This window comes from Prorops nasuta, unplaced genomic scaffold (assembly GCF_024137725.1).
Source record: "Prorops nasuta isolate Cenicafe-Biocafe unplaced genomic scaffold, Cenicafe_Pnas_1.2 PNAS00004, whole genome shotgun sequence".
In the NCBI taxonomy this organism is placed as follows: Eukaryota; Metazoa; Arthropoda; class Insecta; order Hymenoptera; family Bethylidae; genus Prorops; species Prorops nasuta.
In genome coordinates this window covers 3,014,302-3,029,380 of record NW_027116801.1, presented here as the reverse complement: position 1 = coordinate 3,029,380, position 15,079 = coordinate 3,014,302, and the positions used below count along the sequence as shown (strand labels likewise).

The 15,079-nt window shown below is 41.8% G+C and overlaps 1 protein-coding gene across 1 annotated transcript; it reads left to right on the top strand.

Moving 5' to 3' along the window:
• Positions 1-313: 313 nt before the first annotated feature.
• Positions 314-2,808, top strand: LOC136773045 (uncharacterized). Its single transcript, XM_066726388.1, has 6 exons — positions 314-448; positions 519-688; positions 772-1,020; positions 1,101-1,261; positions 1,335-1,424; positions 1,500-2,808. The coding sequence occupies exons 1-6, from the start codon at positions 321-323 to the stop codon at positions 2,580-2,582; spliced, it is 1,881 nt and encodes a 626-aa protein (XP_066582485.1). The 5' UTR covers positions 314-320; the 3' UTR covers positions 2,583-2,808.
• Positions 2,809-15,079: the final 12,271 nt, after the last annotated feature.

Here is a 15,079-nt window from a genome sequence, read left to right as displayed (position 1 = left end):
TCCAAATGGTCCAATCAGCTCGATAGTCGATCAGCCCTACTATAAGTCCAGAGTCCGGACTCGGCCCTGGGCTGAGCAGTGAGCCCTCCTGAGCGTCACTGTGGACCCTTTGGACCCTTTGAACCTGGAGCTTAATGTTTAATTAGTTCGATCACGCTTGTTGTTTATATTTTACACAACTAAAAATTAAGAAATACTATAATATTTATTATAATATAGAAGTTATTCATAAGATAGCTATGTACAGATGAGATACAAAGACGTTTTTCCATGAAATATGTCGTTAATCTGTTAAATGCTAAAATTGAGAAACTACAAGTATGATGGAAAGTATGCCAACAGTAGAAGCAATGGAAGAAAGCTTGGAAAAATCTCAGGCTAATCCATCCATACAGGTGGTTCGTGTTCCTGTAAAACATGCTAATCTTGGCATAAGAAGTCATGCAATGTAAGTCATTTTAAAATAAAAAGTAGCTGCTATTTACCTTTTCATATTTTTTTCATTCTCATTTTTGCAGGGATATGAGTACAATGGTTGAGCTTACGTCCTTCAGTACATTGGGAAAAATACAACCATTCTTAGTGACAATTACAACAACAGCAGCTCTGCTTGTTGATTTGCATTGTCATTTAACAGATAAAGAAGTATGTGGCTACTTAGGTGGACATTGGGATATAAACTCACACAGTAATTTATGATACAATCAATTTTATATTCTGCTAATACTTTTGTGGATAGCTCAAAATAAATTATGTGTCTTAAAATTTCAGATTTATCTATAACATGTGCTTTTCCTTGCCGTTATTCTGGGAAAGAGAAATCAGCTGCAGCTGCAGTTGAGGCAGAAATTGCTAGAGCCATGGAATGGAAAAGGGTTACACTGGTTGGCTGGTATCACTCCCATCCTAGATCTCATGCTTCTCCATCATTGCGTGATGTTGATTCTCAGCTTGATTATGAGATTAAAATGAAAGGTCCTAGTGACAATGGCTATACACCATGTGTTGGATTAATATGCTGTAAGTACTTCAATTTGCATGCTATTCCTAAAATGATGATTGTTTCTTGTTTTATGCAATATTTTTTCATTTGCTTTTAGCTCCTTATAATATGGATGGTAGCTGTTACGAGTCTAATTTTAATGTCTTCTGGTCATTACCTCCACCAGAAAATAGACCACACGAATATCCACGTCCAATGCTTCTTAGTTATACCATATCACAAGAACATTTCCTTGCTCAGGATACATTGGAAGAAATAGTAAGTGGGAAATCTTGAAAATATTTTTTAAATGAAATTCATGAAGTTATTATTTGCATAATTCTGTTTACAGAGGAGATGCATAGAGTATTATAGAAGTGAGGGTGGTATTGATTTTACCACAAATTTTAATAACAATACTACTTATCTCGAACGTCTGAGGGTAAGAAATGCGACATCCATTCAATGAAATTTAGCTGGTTGAAACAGTAAAAATAATATCATCTACAATTTTTAGTGCTCTTTAGCTTCCAAACTCCCCGGACGAAATAGATCAAACGGTTCTTATTGGGATGTTATCAGGGAAATGATATGCCCTGGTTCAGAGGACTCGGCTTCTTCCGAGTTCATTGCTGTGAAATTCCCTCTCGTCCCGGTCTCAGAAAGTTTGGTACCATCAGTTCCAGCTGGCGTTAATCTTTCATCCGGCAGTACAGTATTCCTGGCACCTGTCAATTTTAAATCGGACAGTGCTATAATTACTCCGACTTCAAAGTCATTTGGTCTGCAACCCTCTACTTCGCGGGATAATTCGAAAAAAGAGGGTAATGCATTGAGTGATGCAGCATCGATAACTCAGATAAAGGATAACAGTTTACTCTCAACGAAACAAAGAATGCCTTCATCGGACGCAATGGCAAGCTTTCAATCTGGAGAGCTTACGGTTTCCGTGAAGAACGCAAAGTGTGACTACGATTTCGCACCTAGCGATTTCTCCAAACTGTCGAGCAGTCTTGTGACGGACGCTGCAGTTAATAAGGCACGGTCATCGATGTCCCTTGATTTCCCTCTAGCCGATATCACTCAGCAGATAAGCAAATTTTCTGATCTCTCAAAACTGGCTAATTTTTCCACAAACGATCTGGCAAAGCTTTCAGGATTTTCCATCGCAGATTTTGCACGTACCTCTTCCCCATCGCCTTCGACTTATATGCGGAATATCGCTAATTTGTTTGGACCGCTTGGAAAAATGTCCCCTGCCAGGGACTTGGAGGGAAACGAGCGTAAAGCAACTGATTATACCAGCGTGGATTCAATGAAAATGCCTTTCAATCTCTCAGCGCCCGCGCCTGAATCATCGAGAAATTTTACACTTGGCGCTGAGGATTATTCAACGGAGAGAAAAAAATCGGATCATCAAAATGAATCAAGCAAAATGAACAGATCAAGCGATTATCAAGCTTCGGAGGATCTATCGATCTCTAGCATTAAGCCAGACTTTGGTGCGATGCTTGACATGACAACGATCCATAAGAAGCAGCAGCCACAATCAAGCGATACGTCAAATGATTCGTTAAATCTTTCCAAGGATCGACAATAGTGGATCCCCAATTGATTATTTGCGTTTAAAGTAACTCTCAGCGCTGCGGCAAATTGACTGAATAGGCCAATCATGGTGTATATTTTACTCAACATTGAATTATCTGAATTCAATAATTTTAAAATCTCACAAGTGTGAACTTGCTTTTATCCATATATATGAAGATGTGTATTTATAGTAACAAATTTGTAACTCTTTGCATTTATAAACATTATTTATCAGAAAACTATCGGTGAGTGAGCATTCTTATTGTTACGACTTACCTTCATACGATTCCCAAATATCGCTTCCATGCTTATCGGCTCTCATGGGGAAAAACCTCGCGCTCGCGCTCCAAAGGCTAATTTTCCTTGGTAACTGTTATCGACAGTAGACAATTTCTAGAAGAGAGGAAATTATTATCCTTGGCCTTATACTTGGCCACTGCTCATCAACGAAGCTTGGCTTAAAAACAATTTTAACCAAATCACGGTTTCGCCTAAAAATTAATATCATGTACGTTTTAAAGTCATAATCTAAACTCACGAAAATATTAATAATAAGACTGCTTCGTAGTTTAAGCTAAGAAAAACTGATCCATTTGTATGACAATTTTTTAATATTATAACAAAAATTTACATAAGTATATACACACATATATACTATTTTCTAAGAGATATTTATATAATCTTTTCTATGTAGAAGCTGAGAAAAAGAAGAGACGCGTATATCCTATGTAAATTGGCAAAGAGCTACGATATTTCGGTTTGATTGGCTGACCGGAAGTACGGTCTAAAGGTGATCTCTTCTTTTGTACAAAGCTATACTATACAAGAATAAACCAAAGGATCAAAAAGTTCAGAATTTTCACCATCAACATTTTGATTCTGTCGTTTAACGACAAACTGCGATAAACGTTGAATAAACAAACAAGAGGGAAGAATAAAATTTCACCGAAAGAAATTATTCGTCTCGAGAGAAAATATAGTAGCAGAAACCTATCACTTATCAAAATATAAAGCATTGTAACATTTAAAATATCAATTTCGTACGCTATTATATTAGAGCGCGTGCTGCTCTCTCTCACCAGAAGAAGAGTTGCGTTGCTCTCAGCTTCTCCGACGGCAGTCTTTTCATAGAAATAATATGCTAATCGCGGAAAGACGGAGTTTAAAAAGCGGTCCGATAAATTCTCGAGACTTTTGACGTAATTTCTCCCCCGCCAGTTTCTGAAAGATTCTTTTTGCGTGACTTCCGTCGTCTTAAGAAAATTTCGTAGCTTTCCTAACGCTGTATATATATATATATATATATATATATATATACTGATGGCATAAATCATCGGGTCATTTCCTTTCATCAAGAACTCTGTACGGATCTCATATATATATATATACTAGTCGGAATTAGTTGTTTGAAACAAACATAAGAATTTATCGTGGTTGGTTTGCAAAGGTCGTACATAGATTTGGGTACCAATAATAATTAATGTGGATCCGGATGTCGATCGAGATCCACGTATGTGCGTTTGAGCGTGTCGAAATGGCGTAAGTGATTGACGCGAGACGTTAAGATCATTTACAAATCCCCTCATCGGCACTTATGCGCGCGGTGACGCATACGCACATATTTATGCACCCCTGGCCGATGGGAGGCCGTGGCCTCATACATACATCGCTCATATTAGCCACAAAACGAAATAGCCTGAGGTTCAGCAACGCGTTTGTTTAAGACCCTCCACCACCACATTGCATCTCTCTCTCACTCTCTTTCTCTCTCTTTTGTATAACACAAGACACCGTACTACTTACTATGCGGTATTAAGCTAAGCTATATGTATATGTATACACACAACCTTTCAATATATATATATATATATATATATATATATGAAAATTACCAAAAGTCCTTACCAATTACATTTCTAGCAATAACATTCTCCCCTTTATCCTCTCTTCCAATTTCTTGTCCATCTATTTATTACCCTCCTGTATATTAATATATATATATATATACCTGCAGCGAATCAATTGCAAAACGCTCAATTCCAACTAGAGTGCTGCATCAGCGATACACTTTCAAGCATATTGAAACGAGGTCCGTGCTCAGTCACCATTTAGCCCATTTATACTTTTTAAACCCTCATATTTATTCTCGGTTCTTTCGTTACTCGGCCACTTTGCTCTTTTCCCTAAGAATCTCCTCTACGGCCGCAGGTTTACTCCCCCCCCCCCTTTCCAACCCTCGACGACTATACACGGCGAGATTAATAAATTCGATAAAAGGATCCGCGTCGTAACGAAATAGATCGTAGGACGAGGAACGGGATTGAGTAGGAGTTTCTGAAGAATCTTGAGAAAACTCGCTTCCGTTGTTAGAATGCTATATATATAATAAACTTTCGAGCATATTGAAAAGAGATCCGCGCTCAGTCACCATTTATCCCGTTAATAATTTTAAAGCCTCCATATTTATCCTCGGCCACTTTGCTCTTTTCCCTAAGAATCTCTTCTTCGGCCGCAGGATTACCCCCCCCCCCCCCCCCTCCCCTTCGACTACACGGCGAGATTAATAAATTCGATAAAAGGATCCGCGTCGTAACGAAATAGATCGCGCAGGATGCGGAACGGGAATGGGCAGGAATTTCTGAAAAGTCTTGAGAGAAAACTCTTTTCTGTTGTTACGGTATACGCTAGAACGTGTACATACGTGTGTGTGTGTGTGTGTGTGTGCGGGGCTCGAGGCATACGCCCTACGATTTAAGTCGTCAACTTTTATGAGGGGGTAGTTTTGCACGGAGACGGTCTGCGGGAAAGCAGCAACATAAAGGAAGGAGGTTTCTGGTAATATGGCGGCATCTTACCGAATATGGCGGCAACTGTATACCAGAGATAGCGACAATATTGAACCCACGAGAGCTTCAAAGATTACCCTCGATGAGAATTTGTCGTGGAAATTCTTAATGCGGAACAGTTTTATTGGGTTTTTACGCTTTTCCTACTGGAGTATGCGTAATCCGTATAGAGCGTCGGGGAGAAAGTTGCGTCGCTTCGTGCAGGGGAAAGAGTTGGAGTGTCCCGGGGACTCCCGGTACACACAACGTGGATTTAGCCGGGATTGCACTTTCGGTGGCTTCCTTGGCGTACGTTGATTGCATCTGGCATTTGTGTCACGCCCTTGAGTGCCTAGCCGATATGCCCGAGGAAATTGGGAATTTGTATTCAGTTCGGAGCTTCCACGACAGCCAGACGGATTTGCGAAGGACAGCTAAGAACAGTCCTGGTACGTGCGAAACTTAAACTTGGTCAAATCGTTTTCTCACCGATTCATCCTGCGGTCTCGACTGCGGTCGCGTGTGATGTGTGCATGTGTGTGTGTGTGTGATAACTAATATATATATATATATATATATTTATAGCCGTAATATAGGTTTTCACAGTTGAAGATTTACGAGAGAATTCATTCATGAAGATGCTTCGCCCGGTTGGACCTTTTTTGTTATCAGCTGGTCCCAGCTCACCGCGCGAGCTTTTCTTATACGTACACTCTTGCACGCGTGTCGTGTCCCGTATATGGATAGGAAACGGGAAGCACGAATCGAGTTCTCCGGGAGGTGGAGTAGACATAAAAACTTACGAGGCGTATTTCGGGATGTCGTGACGAAGGTTTTACGCTGCCGAGGCAAAGATTCGCTCTGGCACATGCACAGCTTCCTCTGACCCACCTGCAAATCCGATTGGCTCCCCCCCCCCCCCCCCCCACCTCCTGCGTAAACCTGCAAAACGTCACCACAATGCGATACGCGATGCGAGATCGTTTATTCTCGTTTGTGTGTGTGTATATGTATATATGTATATCGTTGGAACTCTTGGAGAAATTCTCGATCGTTGCAGTATGTTAATTGGAGGGAAACTGCATTATCGTTGATTTTGCTAAGCGAGCGGTAGAAAAATTGGTAAACACGGTTCTGACGTATTTTTAGAGGCGACTGTACCCCTTGATTTAGTTCCAAGCAATTCGTCAGGAAATTGAATTACCGTCGCAGAGAGCGAGCGAGAAACGCGCGCGGAGAAGCCTCGAATTAAGAAACACTGAGATTTGCGGAAAATATCGGTGCGATATAAATCTGCGGAAGAACTCGTCGACCTGCGGAGAAGCTTCTTTATCTTGCTCGTTTCTTACACTTATGTATGCTCTTTTTACCGTTGTATATACTATACTTTTGTGTATATATAGAAAAGAAAATGTTGGTGAATTTACGCGTCGATGCAATCGAATAAAAATTTATTGTTGTAATATGAAAATTATTGGTTCAAATGGAGGATAATTAAATTAATTGTTTCATTTTAATTCGTTGAAGAGTACAAAGCTTGATTGAATATACACAATTTTTAAGGGTAACTATTCGCGATGAAAAATTCTTGAATCAATTATCTAAAATTTATTAATACAACATATTTTTTTAGTGTATATAGATAATGTTGAATTAGCTAAGAAATCTTCGAGCTTCGTAATGCTAATCATTTTTCTATATATGGAAATATGATAAAAAAAGGAGAAGAAATAGAGAGAAAGAAAGAAATATATCTGAAACAAGTAGTCATAGTTTGCATATAGCCAGCCGAGAGAAGTTAATCGACTGTATATTCGAAATCGAAGAATTCAGTGGATCCTTTGCGCGAACAGATACGCGCAAATATCCTCAGAGATTTTATGTCCTGGAATAGAAGATCTGGATTGTTAAAAACTCGATTCGATTACACATATAAAACTTTTTTCGCTTGGCGTTCTGTTTCTCTGGCACTAAAATGGATTTTATCTTGTAAGCTTTATGATTTGATTGCTCCTGTATACCAAATAAGTTATCGTTCGAGGATACAACAAGTACAAGTATATATATATATATATATATATAGATTTAGGTTTAAAATTCGAAATTGAAAGGTCGCGAAGCATTACAACGAATATTACGATCGCGCTGGTCGGGGGAAGAAAGATTCGGTGTGGATGAAGCTTTAGTTGGAGAATACTGCAGAGTGTTTAATGGTGCTGAATCACAGATTGCGCTTGGCCCTAAATTTGAATCTATTACACGGCGAGGTCGTTTCGCTCGTCCTATACCTGCATGTGGTATATATACATACATATACTATTATATACTATATACACGGAGCGAGGATGAAAGTTGAATTTGGCCAAGTTTTCTCGCGACCAATGAAACGAAGCGATGATACGCCGGACGCGGCGTAACGGACGGGTGGGCGTTCCGTTCGATCGGTTTCTCGCGTTTGCATCGAGCCGGAGAACGCGCGCGAGCGAGCTAGGAGAGGTGAAGCGAGGCGCTGATAAATTCGACGTGTATCGTTGCCCGATAAATCAATTATAATATTCCACGGTTGGCTTGGGGTATCGGTTATTAGTAAAACCCGTCGACGCTCCGGAAGGCGGCCGTATATTCCCGGGTGTTTCTCTCTATTACAAATTTCGCGTTTTCCTGCATCGCGAAAAGGGGGAGTCAGGCGCGCGAGGCCGGCTATGTTATGTGTATATATATAGGGAGAGAGAGAGGCAACACAGCTAGTCGAAGGCAGTCGAACGCAGTCGAACGAACCAAGCCCCCCACCGCTGCACCGTACCCCCTCCCTTCCACCTCCCGTGCAATGACTGTCGCGACACCACCGTGAGTCGGCGTGAGTGAGCGAGTTGGTTGCTAGCGGCTAGCTAGCTCTGCTAGCTCTAGGCGCTGCTGCGGGGATGGCCCCACCAGCACCAGTAGCGCCGGCACCTAGCCCAGCTTGCGCCCCGCTAACGCGTTCTAGGGATTCTCACTTGAATGACGCAACAAAGCCATTATTCACCCTTTATTCGATTTGCTGATTTTTCCACCATTCCCGTGTCACGCGTCCTGCACACGTACATTATATAGTGTAATATATATGTGTAGGACGCCGCAGAAAACTCATAAATCCTATAAACTCATCATCGTCCGGCCTCGACGCACACACGTACAGGTGTGTACCGAGCTTTAAGCTCCACACGCACTTTGCAATTCTAACGGGCCTCGCAGCCTATAAAGACTCAAAGAAAAGCAGCTAGCTTTGTTCCTTTATCGAGAGAGGAACAACGCGCATCTTATTTTCATCGGGAGACGCATATATTTTCATATTCGAACGAACGCTCCGGGAATATTGTAATTTGCATCGGAGACGGCAGAAAGAACTAAGTCATGGATGCTCGCGCGGTGGCGTGGGGAGGGGGGATTCGACGGAATTCAACGGAATCGCCTGAGTATGCAAATGCCATCGCGCTGCCTTCCAAATCTCGAGGAGAATTCGTATGTGTCGAAGCAGCCTCTTGTGCCGCGCTGCGCGGCTTATCGTCGTAACTCGCCGAGCGATTAAGAGACATTTGTATAATTCAGCTTTGAAAAGTAGACGCAATAATTTCAAACGGGGCTCTCTCCGTAGGATTGGTCCTCCCCCCTCCTTCGCGATGATCGACGACGCCCAATCATACCTCGCGTTTCTCTTCCAAATCGCGACGAATATTTTCTCGGCTACACTAGCGCCGTTCCACGGGAAAATTCACGCTGCGCGTCGCGTGTACAGGTTATAATCCTCTCTCGTCTTTTTGTCAGCGTGGCGGACGCTTAATATTGCTCGTTAAAGCGCAATCTCCTCTCCATCGCGCGCGGTGTTCGTTCAGGACTGCACAGCGGTGAAAAGCTTTGAATTAAACATTTTTTTCGCCTATGTCGCGCAGGTCGCTTGATCGAAGTTTTTAAGCCGTGTAGCTCGTTGGTAGGATGAAAGCTGGCCACTCCGGGTGCCCGGCGCTTCTACGGTACTTAAGCCAACTAAGTATTACGTACAGAGTTTGTGGATGGGACGAATAAAAAAGACGCTCGAGGTTTAGTTTCGTGTTTCGAGCTTCTCTCTCTCTCTCTCTTAATATACTAGCACTAAAGGGAGAGAAAGATAGAAGGAGAGAGAGAGAGAGAGAGAGAGGTATACAATGTTATTTTACGGCGCGGTGAGTTTGAGCCTCTTTCATCCCAACGATGGATACGACAGGCAGTAGTAGTGGATCTCCCCCTCGCTCTACAAGCTCGCCTCCGTTGTCCCTGTGCAACGTGTAATCTGATCAACCGCGGATTATATCGGACAGAACTCTGGCGCGAGAAAAAAAAACTCACCGCTAGATGGAACCGTCGCGTGGACGCGCGCGACACTCTCTAGAGTCTCACGCGAGCGACGCGTGAAAATAGAACTTTGACTCGAGACACGTATCGAGCATCAGACTAGGGCAAATTAGATTGACCGTGGCTATATCATGTCGCGGCGTTAGGTTAGAGTGCAACTGTGAAATTCACCAGGGAGAGAGTAAAGTGTCTGCCATATAGTTTATTAGATGAAACGGACTGTGACCAAGCTGTACGTTCGACTCGACTCGGTCACTCGGCTCCTGTCACGCCGAATAAGCGTTTCCTCCCTGCTTTTTTGCTCCTCGCTAGCTGCCTCCCGGCGAACGAGATTTTTTGCCTTATCGAGAGAGAGAGAGAGAAAGAAAGACCCTTCTCCCCCCCCCCCCTTCTTTATACCCAGGATAGACAGCCAACGTTCTAGATTATTATCGCCTCCTTGTCCAGTGGAAATTGAAACGCGAAAAGAGGTAGCTTTGGACGGTAAGTGAATTTAGCGTTCCATCTGAGACACCGGAGTCCCTCCGCTTGGTCGTTCGTCTCCTCAATAAGGCAATTCGCTGACCCAAATTGACCCCGTTGCTCTCTCCATCCAAACAATGACTTTTCCTTCGGGCCTATATAATATATATATATATATATATATATAGTTCGACTTGCTGAAATATTGGCAGAAAATTGCCCAAGGAGTTTTCCTACCTTAAACTCTCTGTCATTTGCCACGTAGAGCAAGGGATGTCTTTTTCTACTTTTTTTTTCTTTTCTATGCTATTCCTATACTTATATATATATATATACACATATATAAATATAGACTACGCAACGCGACGGGAATAAACGCGCTAATAATTTTCGGCCTAGCATAGTGGAAACCGAGCGGATTTAGGATCCTTATCTACCCATAAAGCTAATCCTTCGAGTCACTCGTGCGCCAAAGAGTATTTTACGAGCTGCTTATACGTTTCAGCGGTCACCCCGACAGCGAATTCAATTTTCCCGATAGGATCTTTAGTAGGGATCAGGTGTTGAACTCGAACGATCCATATAGACTTCTATAATTTATATTATTTCACTGTCCGTTCTCACCAGCTGACTCTCCCCTCCCCCATCCTACTCCTTTCCCCCACTCAATCGAGCAATTCAATTCTATATTGGCATATTTAACATTTCTCCATTCCATCCTCCGCAGCCGTAATTCTTTGTTTCTCTTGCTCCATTCGAGCCAGATAAAATGCTTTACTGCACGGACGAATTAACCCTTGATTTCCGTGCATTACTCTCGCCTGGAGTCTCTAGCGAGATAAAGGGGTCTTCCTTCCGTCCTATCTTCTCGGCATAATGGCCGCTGAAGAAGGGCAGCGTTCATCGCGAGATGTATATATATATATATATATATATAGTATCTGCTCCTGTAAGTCGCAGCGATTTATGGCATCTTTTATTTAGAGAATAATGGTGGGTAAAGTGACGAGACGGCTTTCTTCTCGAAAACGTGCAACAGCGACCTCGAACGAGATGCTATATTTTCAACCGACGACGGACCGTCCTCATCCTCGTCTTCTGCTTTTTTCTCAGTGTGATGTCCACTGGAAAATAATATAGCGACTCTTCCCCGCGAGGTAAAACGATCACAGTGTGTTTTTATTTAAAGAATTTAGTAACGAGACTGTTTTTTTAATCGTAGGTCAATGACCTTGAAGGAGAACCTGATACGATTCTCAGTCACGATGAATCATCTTCGTCTTGTGCGTCCTTTCGACCTTTTTTCTACGTGATGCTGTTGAAGAAGATCAACATTCGTCACTAATCCCATTGCAAATATATATATGTAGAATTTACAGCATCATTCTTTTAGGAAATAGCAGTGGAGAAAGCGAAAAACCGACTTGCTTTTCCAGCAAATTATTTATATAACAGAATTTTCAAAAGGTAACCTTGTCTGATTCTCAGCCTACGACGTGCCACCCTAATTCTCGTATTCCTTCCCTTTTCTATCACCATGATGGACGTTGAACAACAATATACTGTCATTTTTTATATATAAAACATTATAAACATATATTTTATTTTTTATGCAAATACTCGTAGTTCAATATACTTTTCCATTCATTCCCATAAATCAAACTATTCTAACAATATTCCACACCCACAGCAATTAAAAATTATCGAGTTAACCTCTTCAATGAAATAATTCCAACAGCGATTTGGAACAATAACCCGAAGCTCCTTAACGTCCTTTAATCACTTACTTCCCTCCAATCATCTCAACGAAGAAGAACAATATTCCTAAAAGAATATATATATATATATAAACATTCACCTCCATGCAATTTTCAGCAATTGGCATCATCCTCCCCGAAGAAAATAAGAGGAAAGAAAGCAGCGAGGCTGATTTCTTCCGGAAACATTGGAACAAGAAGCTCGAACGAGAAAGCAGCAACACCTTGCGATTCTCAGCCGCCGACGGACCTGCACCCTCATCCTCGTCCGTCGTCGAGTCGCTGCTGCGGTATCAATATTCATCAGCGTCCTATGTTCGGCTTGCTGAAATTCGCTGGGATTAGCTCGAAACTTCGCGCTTCTCCCTCCGTATATGTATACACGCAGCCTCCTCCTCCTCCCTCCATGCGGCCGCCACTGGATTCTAATCCCGGACGCGGGTGTGACGTCATATTGCATAACAATTAATCAACGGCCGATAACAGCTAGAGTCCAACGGAGTGGGAAGCCCTGATAATCATTTCACCGGCCAGCTTAAAGTGCCACTAGTTAACGTTAAGCCGATTTAAAAGCGATTTAATATCCAGAATATTATACCTGGTTCCCTGCCTCTCGTTCTCTCACTCTCTCTGTCTCTCTCTCTCTTTCTCTCTAAGAGACACTACTAGTGACCATGCTCGAGGAAAACTATTGGTGCATATAAGCGAGAAAAATTTGGGTAATTACGACTGGAAGATTCAACGCCATTGAACCAGTATTTCTCATAACGGGATGTTTAAGGGATATTCTCAGCATGTTCACTGGAAGTGTATAGATATTCTGAGGATATTTGTACTATTGGAGTATAGTAAGTAGTGACATTTGTGCCAGCTTAAATTCCCACTGCGTTAGAAACGATCCAATATAAAGAATTTTATACCCACCCACTCCCTTATTCCTATCTCACTCTTTCACTTTAAGAAATTCGCTACCAATCATACCGAAGCAATCTTACAGTCACCACACGAGAAAGTTTCGAGGAACGACTTGAAAATTCAACGTCACTAGGCTAATAAGCGGTGGCATCGGCCACATGCTAATGCATAATACCGATCAAACAACTGTTTAAGCAGTACAGAGTTAAGTGTGCCCCCATTCTTTTCAAGCTTGGATCCCTTCGCTCATCCCTTCGATCACACTACCACTGCTGGAAATATTATTGTCAATACCAGTGTTCTCCTCTGTAACCCTACATGGAAAACCCCACTCTCTCTATAACGAATAATAATAATTATTATTTTATAAATAACACAAGAATCAACAAATTACTCCCCAAAGAATTTAATACTCGATTTTCAATAATCGACTGAAATATTCAGAGTTTTGTCACGTTTCATCGCTGAGTGGTCAATAGATTCGCCACCAGTGGGCGAATATATCCCATTTTCGTAGGTCGCTGATTGGGGACAGATGCACATGTAGGGGAGGTGCACCGTACAGTATGGATGTATACAGTGTGGGGTGTAGTAGCATGGTGCACAATGACTCTCTCCTCGCGATAGAATGACGACGGGCTTGCCGCCTTCTCACAGTGGGGTTCTGCCAACTCGAAAATCACTCGTCTATAACAAAGAGCCGTGTTCGCGCTGCCGCAAATATCTTCTAAATGCGCGCAGAGATTGTTAGTATTTATCCTACCACGCGTTCGTTCTTCGCTTCGTTCATGCTTCGTTGGGGCGCAATAATTAAAAAAAATAAATAAATAAAATAAATCCAATATGTGTGTCGCAATGCTGATTCGTCCCCGCGTGAAATCTGTTGCTTCCACGATCGTGCGCAATCCTAATTAAACGGCAGATTTCCAATCGCCGCGTACAAGCTTAATCCCGCTAAAGCGCCGATAATATCGATCAATGCGCGGAGTTAATTAAATTAAAATACTGCTATAATAGCGTGCCAGATGGCACGGCAATAGTGTACAACCTGGTATTGGTAAAACCAAGGGGAAAGGGGCAACAAGCGCTACCTACCCTCTCGCCAGATACAATACGTAGCTCGTTTGGCTGTACAGGTTGATAGAAAAAACAGGTTCAGAAGTGAACAATTTCTTTCTCGTGAAATTTCTTCATTATTTTCTTCTTGGGATAATTATTAATATTGTTACTTGTATATATATTTATAGTGGGAAAAGAATTGTCTCAAAGTAGTATATATAGTGCAATCTCGTTTTTGAGTGTGCAGGTTGATAAAAAAAAATAAGTTTCTCATCAGGAAGAAAAATTACGAAGACTTTTCTTGAATTTTTTTCTTCTTAAGGCAATTTTTCGTGTTGTTGCTTATAATTAGAGCGTAAGGAAACTCTCTCTCTCTCAAAGTGTCGTATATATATAACCATGGTAGAATATTACCGAATGGATATCGGAGGAATACCTGAGTAAATCTTGCGGATAGAGGGATAAATCGTAGCGTTTGTGATTAGCTATTTACCAGTGACAAACGAATGGTTATTTAGTTTCATGGGGTGAGAATCGAACCGCAGTTTAGCATTTCGGGTGCCCAAGGCAGGTCGTTAGCGGCGTTGTCGCAACATATGTGCTCGGCAGCCTCCATATAGGTCATCATTCAGCCAAATCCAGGAGCAAAGAATTTTCTTCTAGGTCCGTTCTCTCACGAGAATCGATACGGTGCTCGATATATGCGGTGGTTCAAGACTTGCACGGTGCGAAATAACGCAAATTTAATATAAAAATGCAAAAAAAAAAAACTGTTATCATTCAATTTACAGATAAAACAAAGAGGCTCTTATTATTTGTTGCATGATGAATTTAAGAGCATTGGTTTTTTCGATAAACATTGCGGTCAGTGGTAGGTTTAAATGCGACCATATGATACAGGGGGTTAAAAAGCTGGGTATTTTTCTATAACCTCTGGCGAGTCGGGTGCACGCACCGAGAGCATTCACTCGAGGGATGAGTTAGTGGGGCAAGTGCGTGTATAGTGCAATGTTAGTGTGTGAGAGAGAGAGAGAGAGAGGGAATTCAGGGGTACTCTGAACAGGTTGACGAGCTTTGTCCATGGGCCATGATGATGACGATGGGGTCGGTCTACGCACAGATGG